Source organism: Mauremys mutica, chromosome 9, assembly GCF_020497125.1.
Source record: "Mauremys mutica isolate MM-2020 ecotype Southern chromosome 9, ASM2049712v1, whole genome shotgun sequence".
In the NCBI taxonomy this organism is placed as follows: Eukaryota; Metazoa; Chordata; order Testudines; family Geoemydidae; genus Mauremys; species Mauremys mutica.
In genome coordinates this window covers 44583096-44598111 of record NC_059080.1, presented here as the reverse complement: position 1 = coordinate 44598111, position 15016 = coordinate 44583096, and the positions used below count along the sequence as shown (strand labels likewise).

The 15016-nt window shown below is 57.3% G+C and overlaps 1 protein-coding gene across 2 annotated transcripts in view; it reads right to left on the bottom strand.

Annotated features, from left to right (window-relative positions):
• Positions 1 to 724: 724 nt before the first annotated feature.
• The window catches only part of TSC22D3 (TSC22 domain family member 3), a 57765-nt gene continuing 43473 nt past the window's right edge, over positions 725 to 15016 (bottom strand). Inside the window, exons 1-3 of one of the 2 annotated variants that reach the window (XM_045029924.1) lie at positions 3050 to 3354; positions 2871 to 2922; positions 725 to 1995 (exon numbers count right to left, since the gene is read on the bottom strand). In XM_045029924.1, the coding sequence (XP_044885859.1) occupies positions 1753 to 1995; positions 2871 to 2922; positions 3050 to 3255 (501 nt within the window). In that variant the 5' untranslated portion in view covers positions 3256 to 3354 and the 3' untranslated portion in view covers positions 725 to 1752. Of the gene's footprint in view, positions 1996 to 2870; positions 2923 to 3049; positions 3355 to 15016 lie in introns of those variants that run through there. The other variant, XM_045029923.1, reaches the window with a different exon arrangement.

Sequence of the window (15016 nt, the reverse complement as noted above, 5' to 3'; positions counted from 1 at the left end):
CCTCACGTCTCCCTTTTTTAACAGCCCAGCACCCAATGCCACTGCACACCTGCCCCCCTCCCCCACCGACACACACTCCAGGCCCCCTCGGCTTGAGCAGTTGTACTACCTGCCCTGGTGGTGCCAGCGCTCACCCCTGCTCTCATCTTACAGGCTGCAGTGGGGATGGGGCCCCCCGCAAGGCTCCAAACCTCAGCCCACTAGGCTGAAATGCAGAGGGGGCTGGGATCACTGACTCCTCCATTCACACACCCTTCAGGGGCTTCAAATTGGAAGTCAGCAGCATCCAGCACTAAAGGGAGCTTCCAGAGTGACCGGTTGAAGGCATTTGCATCCCATGCTGCATCCCTGCACGGCATGCTGCATCCCACTGGAGAGCAGCCCAGGAATGTGTGGGTGTGGGCAGGGGGAGCTCCCTGACAGAACCACACCACAGATGACACCAGTTGGCCTGTCTCTGGTCACTGCACACAGGGGCTGCGGAGTCCCTCCCTGCGCAGCCTGAACCTCAGCCCACATCCCACCAAAGCTTTTGGAGTTTGCCCCCTCCACCCACAAGCACCTATCCTCTCCCCGCCCCCCAGCCCCTCTCCCCACCACCTACAGGCACTGATCCTCTCCCATCAACACCATCCCATCCCCACTTTTCCCAACACCCAGCCCCTCCCCCCAGCACTGCCCCCTCTCACCCCTCCCCCATTACAAAGACACACCTCTCTGCATCTATATCAAAAGTAGAGTTTATTGCCATTTCTAGCTAGATTCACGCAGTCACATTAATGCTCTGACAGTCCAATGTCAAAAGCGATGCCCCGGCCGCTCCACGAGAGGGGGGGACGCTCACGGAGCAAATAACCTCCGCTCTCACCCCCCTGAGGGGCCGTGCCACCCCGTCCACGGCAGGCGGGTCTCATTGGCATGTTTCATTATAAAATCTCTGCTGTGGGTATCCTGTGGCCCTGCGCTGGGCAGGCCAGAGGGAGAATCTCCCTCCCGAGGGGGTCTGTACACAGACTGAGCTATGTATAAAAATCTATCCCACAGCGAGACAGCTCCAGTCACCCATTTCCAAACAGCATCCAAGCGTTCCGCCTCCACGCTCGGCTGGAATCCCCAGCCGGCCCCAGGCATACAGCTATGGGCAGCAGCATCCATAGAGCCCCCCAAGAGCCCCAGGCTTCGGTAGCCATCCCCAGTGCTGGTTGCGTGTATACATTCCTTAGATGTGGCTAAGGATATAAAGATCCCTGCACTAACGAAACAAAGCTTTCCTTGTAATCCCCAACCTGTGGTGTGCACAAGCCATGCACTGTCCAAAGCCACCAACACAAAGGTGCTGACAGGGTCAGTTTTTGGTTCCTGCCCCAGGCCCATTCCAGGGTGGCAGTAGGGGCAGATTTGTATCTCTCTTCACCAACTGGCTTCCTCCAAGGATCAGTCTTTGCCAAATGCAGCAGGAGCCCAGCTGAACGGTGCAGCGAGGGCACATGACCGGTTGTGCAGCCCCTGCACTCTCAAGGACATGCAAAGAGGCCCCTGTTGGGGGTCGTCTGATTGTGCAGTGTCCTAACATGACACCTCGCTCCTTCAGAGCCAGTCAGTGTCCCAGCAGCTGGGGCAGCGCCCCTGGCACATCTCATAGCTCTCGCTAGCTTGGGAAGTTCTCCACATGAGATGAGGGAGGAAACAACTTTTAAGGAGATTAAGTAGAAAGAGTTCAGTGGCTCTGCCCACTCCAAGGACAGAGCCACCTTACACTGCAGAGCCCCTGGTGTGCTGGGCCGGGGCAGCCGCCCCGCCCTGCTCCTCTGCAGATAGCACCTCTGCAGGCAGCCGGGACTGGAATTTCTCCAGCTGCTCAGGGCTGGCCAGGGTTTTCAAGAGGCTGTTCTCTCGCTCCAGCTGGGAGTTCTTCTCCACCAGTTCTTTGATCTGCTCTTTGAGGATCTCCACCTCCTCCCGCACAGCATACATCAGGTGGTTTTTCACTAGATCCTAGGAGAGATGAACCAAAGGCACACTGTTACCAAACCATTCTGCCACAACTCCGTCTCAGCTATGGACTCTGGCTGCAGCCCAGGACCAGCTGGGCTCTGTGCCGCTGTCATCAATGCTCAGAGCTAGCCTGAGCTCCCAGCTAAGCCGGCTGAATCCAGATGTCTGGCTGGAGCAGGGTCAGTGGTTATGGGGCTCTGGCTAAAGGGCTCTCATGTGCAAGAAGCAGGGGATGCTATTAGCACAGTTTAGCAAGGGGCACATCTGCCAGGGACACTGCAAACCATTCACCATGCAGAGCCCATACTGTACAGCAGATTTGTAACAACTCCCTGGCACCATTCTGCAGGTCTCTGAGTCCAGCTCTGTGCCCTTCCCAGTAGGGCTCAGCAACCATACTGGGGCTCCGATCTGCTACCAAGCACCCTTGCTCTAGCCCAGGGCAAGATCACTACACTCTTTCCCCCACAAGAGGAAAAACAATTTTGGAGTTTAATGTGCCACAGCCCTTGGCATGGCTGGAGTGAAGCCGTGAAGCCACGCTGGAAGAAGAATCTTCCAGGGCCCCTGCCAGCTCCCAAGCGAGGGGTGCGGGTCCCAGGCACTCTAGGGGCAAGGGGGTGTGTGTGCTGGTCCTGCCTCTCTGGCTGCAGGGCGCCGGCTTGGGGCCCCGGGCAACGGGACGCCCCGGGGGTCCCGCCTGCGCTTTGGGATCCCCCGACCCGCCCGGCGCGCTGCAGCAGTCAGTGAGCTTCGCCAGCGGAAGACAAAGACGGCGGGCGCCCCGCACCGATCCCGGTGAAGGGGGCAGGCGCAAGCCCTATTGCATCAGCCCGGGGGGACCCTACCCGCGAAGTGACCCCGCCCGTGCTCACCATCGCCTGCTCGATCTTGTTGTCGATAGCCACCACGCTGGCTCCGGAGGCGCTGAAAGACACAAGAAGGCGACGGCCGGTTAGCAGAGAGCCCGATCCGCAGCGAGCCCCGCTCCGCCCGGCTCCCCCCCAGCCCGGCGCCCCCCGCGCGGAGCCCCCCAGCCCGGCCCGGGCGCTACCTGTTGTCCAGCTTGACGGAGACCACGTCCCCGCCAAGCAGCGAGGAGAAAAAGGAGATGGAGAAGTTGTGCAGTTGGTACACGGCCACCTCCATGGCGGACTGGTAGAGATCGGTGCTCATGGCCAGGGCCGCGGCGCGCAGGGCTAGCGGGCTCTCGTCGCTCGGGATCGGCAGGGCGCGCAGGGGGCTGACGGAGCCGACCATGGGCCGGGCGCGGGACGCAGGGCAGGTGGGCGGCCAGGGACCGGACGAGCACACAACAATCGCGAGCCGGGCTCTAGCCACCAGTGGGGGCTGTCCGAGCGCCGCCGCCTTATCTAGGAGGCTCCTGCTGGCGTCACATGGTGTCAGGCTGCGGCTGGGTGGGGCGAGGCTGCGGCTCTGCCATGTCCCCGCCCTGAACCCTGGGGCGAGCGCAGGGAGCTCAGCGCTTTCCGTGCCTCCGCCCCCGCCCCCCCCTTGCCAACAGTGTGTCGAGAGGATACGGGGGTGGGGGTTAAGTCCGTGGTGCAGAATTTTCCCTACACACAAGCCCCGGAGAGCTCCGACCCCCCGCTGCAAGGGCTTTGCTAGCAGCCTAGTTCTCTGCTGGAAGCTGGTGTGTGTAGACCCCCGGCGCTACTAACCACTCCCAATACACAATGTCTACACGAATGGTGAGGATCGTTTTGCATGTTGCAAAAACATTGCTTAATTGAACATGCAAGTGTCCGGCATCCCAATACCACCCCACCCCTCCCCCAGATTTCTGCAGCTTGCAATATTTGAGTCAGACCCGGTTCAAGGGGCGAGATGCAAAGCAAACGAACCCGGCCCCGCCCTGTCCTCTTGTTGATCGGGAAAATAAAACAGCTTTTAGCCTTTTCCCCTAGGCTTGCAAGCGCTCCGAACCCGGCTGCCAAAGCGAGTGTAAAAATGTGCATGCGAAACAAAACAATTCTAATAACGCCCAAATAATGGCAGGCTCGAGGCTGCGCCCAGGAGCTGCTGCACCCCAGAAGTAGGTCGCTTCTTACATAAGCTTCCACCAAAACATGTTTTGACGTTCGACTCGAACAACTTCCAACGGCGCCTGCTGGTGGTTCCCTCCCTTCCTCGCAGGCGCAGGGCGCCCCCTGGCGGCTGGTAGCTGCATGTGCAAGCCGAAAGTGCCTAAGAGGAAGGGCCTTAGGAAGATGCTGCTCCCCCAAGGGGATGCAACAAGGGTTATTGCCCCTGTGGGCAGCAGCTTTTGTGCCAGACTGCTCTGGGCAGTACAAACCTGCCCCGCAGGCTCTGGGCTGCATAACTGGACCACAGCCTTGGTGGCCACCGTGTGCTCTCGGCACAGGTGTGTTTTCCCCAGGAGTCCCTGAACTGCACACGCTAGAGGGCTGGGTGGGTACTATGACCAGATGGGTACCATGAGTGCCAGGGGCGAGATGAGGTCCCTCCTTCTGCAAAATGGGCATTTGCATCATGGCGGTGAATCGTGGGCTCCATGTGTATATTGAACACGGGTGCAGGACTACTGAGCCTCAAGCCCCTCCGTCTGCAGTGCTTGAGTGGGGGGCCCACAGGGTAGCGTGCTCTGTGCAGGTATAGTGTGTAATGTCCTGGCTTTGTGGGTCTGTGTCTGAGAGTGCAATGCTGCCATTTGGTGGGCTGGGACCACACTCAGGATAAGAGGCCTACTACTGCTACTACCACCTGTGTGTCAGCTGGCATGGCTGTTGAGTGGGAGAAGCAGGGTTATGGCTCAGCGGTGTGCGTGTGCATGACATTTACACAGTCTGTCAGCAGCACCAGGGCTCCTTGCACTGTAGGCCCCAATCGGAGCTCTCACTGGAGACGGGGATGTTTATAATGCACACTACATCCCAGTGTCCTTGCGGGCCCCTGCCCCCACCAATGCTGAGCAAGGTGCTGACTGGGCTCAGAGACGCCAAGCAAGGCGTGGTCCCTGCCCCAAGGTACTCGACCTCTCATCAGACAGACAGCAATTCTCTGTGAGGTCCCTCAAGCTGGGCCTTCCGGCTGTTCTCAGCCCAGCTTTCGCTGGGAGAGAGGGCCACTTTTGGCTCAGACATTTGCATACTTGGATGTGTTTGCTCATGCACTCCATAGTGCTGTGTTAGCTCCCTTCTCTCCGCTCTCTGGCACCCAGCGGCACCCAGTGACCGAGGAGCAATATACAAATGCAACAGCCCATCCTCTTGGGAACGTGAGCTCTGCTCCTGGGTCTCTACCCTCCTGGCGCCCAGGGACACTCCTCTACTTTCCCTGTTCCACACCATGCCCAGCCAACAGGAACCAGCCTCCTCAGGTACTCCGGCAAGGCATCTGCATGCTAGCACATGGGTGGGTTTTCCTAGAGAGGTTCTGAGTGGCTGACGTCAGCCTTTGGCCCCTGCTGGGGTATCTGCAGTTCAGAGGAGGGCTGTGCCTCTATCCCCATGTCTGTGGGATCCCCCTAATAGCTCAGAGCAGGCCCCATGGTGCCAGGCGCTGCACAGACACCCAGGGAGCCAGGACCAGCCTTCTACTAATAAACTAGAGCTGCCAGCCAGCCTGAGGTGCTCAGGGTCCTGTCCCCACCATAGCCACCAGAGGATCTCCCCCCAGCAGGTCACTAGGAGCGGGAAAGGCAGTGGAACCTGGACCACATCTTGTGGTTTCAGTAAAGCACTGCACACCCCAGCAGCAGTGCAGCACAGCCCCCACCCCGGTTCACACTCATGTGGGCAGAGGTGAGTGCTGCTGGCTCCCCGGGGAGATAAGCGTCCACATGGGCAGTGCATGGAGAACCCGGGCGCTATCTCCCTCTCATGGAGGGGCAGCCCTGCGGCTCCTGGACATGGGGACTCCTTATCTGGGTGGCTCAGCTGGTGAGCACTGCCTGCTTGGCCAGCGTGGGTGCTGGCCGCTGTTTGGATTGCAGAGGGTGGGGCAGTTATTGGGGCGAAGACAGCAGGTACAGACGCTGATCTAGGGCCCTGCTTGGAGTGGGTCAGAGAGACCAGGTTGTGATTGGGGGCATGGTGCCCTCAGCACCATGTGGGGTTTGGCAGCCACCCTCTGCAGAACTGGGGCAAAAAACAGCTGGCTCTGGCAAAGCCTGGAGACCAGGCCTGATAGTGCCACCCCCGCATCACTAATCTCTGCTGCCCCCCCCAGCTCCCCCACAGCCCAGAGAGCAGGCCCCAGGCTGCCCCATGGCGCTCCCCCAAGGAGAACCTGACATTGCCTGGTCACTCCTCTGCTCCGCCATGGCCTAGAGAGCAGGCTCCAGGCCACCACAAGGAGAACCTGGCATTCCCCTTTCACTCATGCAGTTCCGCCATGGCCCAGAGAGCCGTCCCCTAGCGCTGCCCCCTACCAGCTGACACACAGCCAGAGCACCAGCGATTGGGATGCTCAGAGGGCCCTTGACTCTGCTCTCTGTGCAGCTGGGGCCCTTGACTCTGCTCTCTGTGCAGCTGCCCTCCAGGCCAGAGCCCTGTGTAAGCTGGGGAGGTACCTCTGAGCATCCCAATCGCTGGTGCTCTGGCTGTGTGTCAGCTGGTGGGGGGCAGCGCTAGGGGACAGCTCTCTGGGCCATGGCGGAACTGCATGAGTGAAAGGGGAATGCCAGGTTCTCCTTGTGGTGGCCTGGAGCCTGCTCTCTAGGCCATGGCAGAGCAGAGGAGTGACCAGGCAATGTCAGGAACCCAGGCGCTATCTCCCCCTCATGGAGGGGCAGCCCTGCGGCTCCTGGACATGGGGACTCCTTATCTGGGTGGCTCAACCCTCTGCAGAACTGGGGCAAAAAACAGCTGGCTCTGGCAAAGCCTGGAGACCAGGCCTGATAGTGCCACCCCCTCATCACTAACCCCCACTGCCCCCCCAGCTCCCCCACAGCCCAGAGAGCAGGCCCCAGGCTGCCCCATGGCGCTCCCCCAAGGAGGACCTGACATTGCCTGGTCACTCCTCTGCTCTGCCATGGCCTAGAGAGCAGGCTCCAGGCCACCGCCCAGAGAGCCTTCCTCTAGCGCTGCCCCCACCAGCTGACTATTCCCAGCTTCTGTGCTGTGCCTCCCTCCCCAGGCCAGCACCTGCCACTGGAGCCTCCAGACCCAGCGCTTGGTCACAGTCATTCCCAGATGAACTTGCATGCTGCAAAGGCAGCCAGGGAAGAGCAGCAAGGCCCCAGGAGCCCACGTCTCTGCCTCTGAATGAGCTGAGCCAAGGGCACCCAGTGGCTGGTCATGGTGCATTCAAGATGCAGCCTTTCTGGAGGGCAGTCTGGGATGCAGCAGGCTCCAGGATCTGTCTCGCTGATCCCTTCTCCTCCTTGGGGAGCTGTGCACTGACACGGGATGGAATAATCACTCGAACGCCTTCCACCCAAGGGTCACACTACACCTTACAAAGTGGAACTGGGATCATAATCCCTACATTATAAATGGGGAAACTGAGGCACAGAGCAGGGGCGTGAGCCGGCAGAAAAGCTGAGAATAAAGCCTGAGTGCCCTGCTCTAAGCAGTGGCAAACACTGCCTCCCAGGACAGGGAATAGAAGCCAGGTTACATAGGTCAACCCTTTCTCTCATCACCCAACCACATACCCCTCCTAGAGCTAGGAAAAGAACCCAGGAGTCCTGACTCACAGCACCCTGCTCTAACCATTAGATCCAAGTCAATTCCCAGAGTTAAGAATGGAACCCAGGCCACCTAGACCCCTGCTCTTACCACTAGACCACTCTGTCCCTCTCAGATGGACTCCTGTATGCTAATGCATTACCAGGCCATTCAGACAACTGTGGGCACTAATTCTGTCCCTATCTACTAACCCCCAATGGTCACTCTGAACCTGGGGCTGCCTGGATCTAGCCATTGGACCCCAGCCCCAGGAACATCCCTGCCATGAGAGAGTGGAAGGGATCAGCTGGCCTCCCTGTCACACATCCCTCCACCACCCTGACGGCACACGTGGGGTCCCATGGCTTTGCTCAGTCTGCACCTGTAAAAGCTCTTGACCCTTGCCAGGTGACCCTGACCCACATCAGGGGCCTGGGGCCAGGAGATCAAGCTCAGTCCCTTCCCAGCATTCCTGGGTCTCAGCCCCTCGTTACTGAATCTCTGGTCCCCCTGGAAGGGATCCTGCCAAGGAAAGGCAGCTGTAAGCTTGGACGTCCCTGGAAGCCAGTGGCACTGCAAAGAAACCGAAGGAGGTGGTGTTCTCTGCGCTGGGGCCAGCCAGTGGCAGGGGCATCCAAAGAACTCACTAAAATGCCCCAAGACAAGAAGAAAAGGCTGGCTTTGGGTCTGCTGGGAGCAGCTTCTGGAATCTGTGCATGGGCAGAAATGGCTCAAGGTAGAAACAAACTGGTCCTGGGGCCAGCAACCCTCCGAGGGGGGTCAGGGCCAAGCTGCCCCCACGGATCCTGGGGTAACAGATTGGCCCAGAAGAAACCTGCCACCTACACACAGGCTGCCTGAGCTCAGTAAGGAGGGACCCCTGGAAGAAGCGGCCTCTGAGGAGAAGCGGTTGGCAGGGGCCACCCTGGAGTGAGAGTGGTCCCAGGAGTAGGCCAAGGAAAGGAACTAGGAGGCTCCCAAGAGAAGGAACATGTGACAGGACTGGGAATATCCTGAAAGGAGGAACCAGAGGCTGTTCTTCAGGGGAAGGGAGCGGAGCAGCCTAGGGGTCCTGGCCCCCGACTTGGGGCTTGGCCTGGAGTGCCAATGGCTGAAGCACCATGTGGTATTGGACTGCCCCTGAGATGGGCCTGAACACAGTCTGCCTTTGGCTTATGTTAATCTTGTCATCAATACGTGAGGTCCTGAAGGGTGCTTTAATGCTCAGGTGGGCTGGTTTGCACCTGACTATACCTGGGTGAGGGGAAACAAGGCAGGGCTTGCGCACAGTGTCAGGCCTAAACACTAGATGGCAGGGAGGTGGAGCCAGTGCAACCCACAAGACCCTAAACCTTGACACTGGGACACAGAAACCGTTGTGCAAAACTCAGGCAATGCTCATTGCACCATGTGAAATACTGGCCCGTCAAGGAGCTTCTCATGGTGACATGCTTCACGTGCACCTAGAAACGCTGGCTTGGCTCAAGTGCAATCCATTCCCCAAGCTAAATATGACACAGTCAAAGAAGAAACACAAAATGCTCCACCCTACCAACAGCTCAAGAGAGGAATTCTGGATGGACCAGGATGGTCAGCCGAAGAAACCCAGACACCTGGATCTTCCTAGGACTATCCAGCGGAAATTACTGTACATGACAGGGTTCTGCACAGAGATCACTGTGTCAGACTAGCACACAAAATGCCGATCAGAGTCCACAACGTTTAATTGGGAAGTGGAAGAACAGACCCAAAATGTCCTATGCTGGCCCGGCATGAATGCCGCTATTGAAGATAAAGTATCCAAGTGTGAAATCTGTACTCAAGGCAGGAACCCAAATGCAAAGGAACCAGTGAATATCGTATTGCCCTTATATAAATCCATGGTATGCCCACATCTTGAATACTTCATACAGATGTGGTTGCCTCATCTCAAAAAAGATATACTGGCACTAGAAAAGGTTCAGAGAAGGGCAACTAAAACGATTAGGGGTTTGGAATGGGTCCCATATGAGGAGAGATTAAAGAGGCTAGGACTTTTCAGCTTGGAAAAGAGGAGACTCAGGGGGATATGATAGAGGTATATAAAATCATGAGTGGTGTGGAGAAAGTGAATAAGGAAAAGTTATTAACTTGTTCCCATAATATAAGAACTAGGAGCCACCAAATGAAATTAATGGGCAGCAGATTTAAAACAAATAAAAGGAAGTTCTTCACACAGCACACAGTCAACCTGTGGAACTCCTTGCCTGAGAAGGTTGTGAAGGCTAGGACTATAACAGGGTTTAAAAAAGAACTAGATAAATTCATGGAGGTTAAGTCCATTAATGGCTATTAGCCAGGACAGGTAAGGAATGGTGTCCCTAGCCTCTGTTTGTCAGAGGGTGGAGATGGATGGTAGGAGAGAGATCACTTGATCATTACCTGTTAGGTTCACTCCTTCTGGGGCATCTGGCATTGGCCACTGTCGGTAGACAGGATACTGGGCTGGATGGACCTTTGGTCTGACCCAGTATGACCGTTCTTATGTTCTTACTGCATACAATTCCTGATCACCCTTGGTGCCGAGCTGACGCAGATCGATGCACATTAAACAGGAATCAAGTATCAGAGGGGTAGCCATGTTAGTCTGGATCTGTAAAAAGTGACAAAGAGTCCTGTGGCACCTTTCGTGAGCTTTCGTGGGTGAATATCCACTTCGTCAGACGCATCAATGAAAGCTTATGCTCCAATACTTCTGTTAGTCTATAAGGTGCCACAGGACTCTTTGTCATTAAACAGGAATGATTGCCACTTCTCTGCAGGGATATTTTCATCAACTAGCACCATAAATGGTAAATTGTAACAGATAATGGCTCTCAATCACAGCATATCTTTTTGCTATATCAGTTCAAGCTCCCTCTCGTCCCTCCCCGCCCCCCATCAAGCCCTAACCATGCACAGTCAAATGGGTTAGCCAAAAAGGCATGACCAACGTTAACAAAATAGCCGTAGGACTTACCCACCCTCAAGTGACCCACCCTTAGCACGGTCAGGGGATCACAGCACCCTCCCCGGGCTGGAATGGCTTTGCCAGCTGTTCAGAGATGTATGGGCAGAGGAGCACAAATTCAATGTCCATATTGCACATGCTCCTTGAATCAAAGACTGGCAGCAGCTACCGCAGAGCTTTAGGACAAGAAACCAGCAGAGAAGAAATCCCAAGACAAGAATGCCAGGAAGGAGCGCTGGATTCCAGATACAGGAATGGGCCACCTGCCCATGCACCAGAAAGACTGTCTGCCCCAGGGTCACCTCAATTCTAGGGTCAGGTGGGACCACTGTGATCACTAACTGAGCTCCCATATAGCACAGGTCAGAGGACATGCCATAAGCACCCGAGGACCAGCCCTGCAGCAGGAACAGAGATAGCTAACCCAAGCCAAGCAGGGCTGTGGCTCTCCTTGAGATGCCCAGGGTGTTCTTGGTAGCATCCCTGTGCTGGCAGAAATAACCCAGTGATGAGCAGCAAAGAGGCTTCAGGCAGCCGATCCCCCTCTACAGGAGATGGTCAGGGACTAGAGGGGGCCATGGGACCAGAGGCCACTGGGGTTCAGAGATGGGAATTGCTGCCAGATGCCCAGAATCCCCCTCTAATCAGTGGGGAGCAGCTCATCTCCCCTGCCTTCCACCCTCGTCGGCCCTACTGTGGCATGTTAATAATTGGCTCCATTAGCTCCTGGCAGGCGGGCTGGGTAGGGTTGCCAACTTCCTAGTCACACAAAACTGAACACCCTGGCCCCAGCCCTTCCCTGAGGCCCCACCCCCCACTCACTACCTTCCCCCTCCCTCAGTGGCTTGCTCTCCACAATCCTCACTCACTTTCACTGGGCTTGGGCAGGGGGCTCAGGTGCAGGAGGGGGTGAGGGCTCGGGGCTGGGGATGCTGGCTCTGGGGTGGAGCCAGAAATGAGGGGTTCAGGGTATGGGAGGGGGCTCCGGGCTGAGGCAGGGAGTTGGAGTGTGGGAGGAGATGAGGGCTCCGGCTGGAGGTGCAGGCTCTGAGCTGGGGCTGGGAATGAGGGGTTTAGGGTGCAGGAGGGGCTCCAGGCTGGGAGGTGGGGCTGAGCAATTCAGAGTGCGGGGGGGGGGCTGCATGTTGAGGCAGGGGATTGGGGTGCAGGAGGGGGTACAAGCTCTGGACTGGGGGTGAGGGCTCTGGGATGGAGTCAGGGATGAGGGGTTTGGGGTGCAGGAGGGTGCTCTGGGTTTGAGGGGGCTCAGGGCTGGGGCAGGGGCTTGGCGCTTGGGGTAGGGGCGTGGGCTTACCTCGGGCGGCTCTCGGTCAGTGGCACAGCAGGGGATCTAAGGGAGGCTGCCTGCCTGTCCTGCACACCCCGGAAGCCACCAGCAGGTCTGGGTCCTAGGTGTGGGGCCCAGGAGGCTCCATGTGCCACTCTCATCCACAGGCACCCCCCCCACACACACACACCAGCTCGGAGCCGGTGCTCGGGGAGGGGGCAGCATGTGGAGCTCCATGGCTAGCAGTTGGACCTGCTGGCTGCTTCCGGGGCGCAGCACTGTGCCAGCCAGAACAGGTAGGGACTAGCCTGCCTTAGCACCGCCGACTGGACTTTTAACAGCCCGGTTGGCATTGCTGACCAGAGCCACCAAGGTCCCTTTTCAACATGGTGTCCGAAAACCAGACACCTGGTCACCCTAGTTCAGGCTTATGTTCTGGTTTGGTTGCATGTGATCTGAAAACAGAAGGGAAGAGGTAATGCTTCTGTAGTCTGTGGATTGCCCCTGCCCCTCGCAGGGAACTGACCTCTGAAACCCCGGTCTGCACTGTCTCCTCCAGTATTCCATCCTGGGGGCCAGGCCTCTTCTACAATCCCTCCTTAGCCTTGCCTTGGAGTGGGGGCAGGGCCCACTGCAGCAGCTGGGGGATGAGGCAGGGAGAATGCATGTCTACACTGCAGTGTGAGCCCCGCGTTAGTAGAACTCAAGTTGACAGCCCGTGGGTTTGGTAACCTAGAGTTTGAGCGTCTACACTCATTTGTAACCCCAGTATCAGAGGGGTAGCCGTGTTAGTCTGGATCTGTAAAAGCAGCAAAGAATCCTGTGGCACCTTATAGACAGACGTTTTTGGAGCATGAGCTTTCGTGGGTGCATCCGACGAAGTGGGTATTCACCCACGAAAGCTCATACTCCAAAAATGTCTGTTAGTCTATAAGGTGCCACAGGATTCTTTGCTGCTTGTAACCCCCGGTTAGGGATTGTTGGACCCTGGGTACCAACAGCATCTGCACTGCATTATATGGGTCTGAGTGGCCCCCACCCCTCCCCCGCCGCCACACACAAATCCCAGACTGCCTAGCAGCCTCCCAAAATATGGCCACTCTAGCCATCTGTCTGTGGGGGAGCAGGCTGAGTTTGGGGGAGCTCAGAGCTGCTGTGGGGGACAGGCTGGGTTCAGGGGGAGCAGGATGAGTTTGGGGGAGCCCCTGTAAGTATGGCTGACATTCTTTGTTCCCAGACATACACATGTACATTTAGCCCTATTAAAATGTGGACTGTTTGCTGGTGCCCAGTTTACCAAGCTGTCATGCACCAGCTACGTTTCTTGGCTTTTCCCTGTCACAAGATCATTTGGCACCCAAGAAAAAGAAAAACATTCCCAGCATGAAAGAAAGCAGCCAGGAAACCCAGCAAAAGCAGCTTTGCCAGCGGGAGGACATGGCACGGGTGTCACCTCTGACATACGCTGGCGCAACTCCACTGCCACTGCCCTATCATTCTGGGCCATGCAGCCCTCTGCCATCACATCCCCACTTCCTGTGCAGTAAGCCACCTGCCAAGCAGGGCCAGCACCAAAACCACAGGCTGCCTCCACTCTGGCTCAGGGAGAAGACGGTCTCTGTCTGCAGCAGCCCGCTGTAGTGACCAGGCCTAGGTACCACAGGAAGGGAGGGTCTTACACGCTGCCTCAGAGCCTTTAACACCCCCGCCCCCGCACAAGAATATTTGATTCTTTTCTGCTCCTGGCTTCCACGTTCCGTGGACAACCTAAGCTGGCTTCTGTGTCAGCCGACCGACATCAGCAGTGGAGGATAGGCTGGCCTCTCGGGTTCCGTTAACACCCCAGGGGTTAGGGACGCTGCAGCCAGCCAGTCAGAAGCAATCCCGGGGCAAAGCTAAGGAGCACAGGGTTCTGGGTGGCGGAAAAGCCAGCCCCAACCCCAGATCAGAGTCACATCCGTCATGATGCCCTCCCAGAACTAAGCACCCCATCCACCCCCCTACCCTTTTTGTCCCCAGCATTGGAGTCACCATCCTGCTGCCTTTCACCTCGGTATCCAGACGTTACACGCAGTGCAATGTTCCCTGATAGGCACCGTCGTCGATGTACCATCACCAGCTCCGCTAGCCCACCCCCACAGTGGCAAACAGCAAGTACCTCATGGACACATCCTTCTGGGGTCTGCACCCCACCCTTCCCCGGTGGCACACCCTGATCCTGGCATTGGCCATGACTGAGAAGAATCCAATCAACGTCTATTTCAGGAGCCCACTTCAGCCTATGCTCTGAGGTCAGGAGGGGTCTGTTTCACAGCTTTCTCTGCTACAGGTCCCTGGGCCTCATGCTCTTGGACAAAGCGGACTGCCCTGCTCTTGGGAGAACCGCAGGCTCAGAAAGCTGCTGCTGCACTTGCCCCATTGGTTTTATGCAGAAGGCTCAGGCCAGAGAACCAGCCACTCCAGGCAGGAGGCCAAAGTGTCCCAGGCCCGGTCCGCACACAGAGCTTACCTAACAGTGAGACCAATTTAACAAAACCAGAGCAAAGCCCTGTGTGGCTGCTCCGATGTTGGGTTAAACCTGGCTCATAGCAGTTCAGCTTGTGTGGGCGAGTGTATGTTAACTGGAACCATCCCTTTAGTTAAACAGAGCACCCCTGGGTGCCATGGGGGGGGGAAACCCGGCACTGCTACGTTCGCTGGGTGTTTCAATCTGCTTTCCCCATCCCCAGGTTGGAGCCTCCCCCCAGCTCGGGGTTCGGTTCGTGCTCGTGATGGGGAAAGCTCATGAGATCTGGTTAGAGACGTGCTCCCCATCTGGCTTCTCTAGCTGAGAATAAGTTCTCAGGGGGTTTCCTGACCTTCTGCTCCTGCTCCAGCCAGATGCCTCGGAGGACACTGGTGGCCTCTGGCCATCACAGCCCTGCTGCAGGAACATGCAGTTCAGGCTCATGTCTAGGGCATGGGTTTGGGTGGGGTGATGCCCAGCCCCAACTGCTGGCCAGGCTTCTCGCTGGACCATCAGCTCTTCCATGAGCAACACTAAGGGCACAGCTGCCTCACTGGGTTCAAGGGCAGCTCCAGGCACCAGCA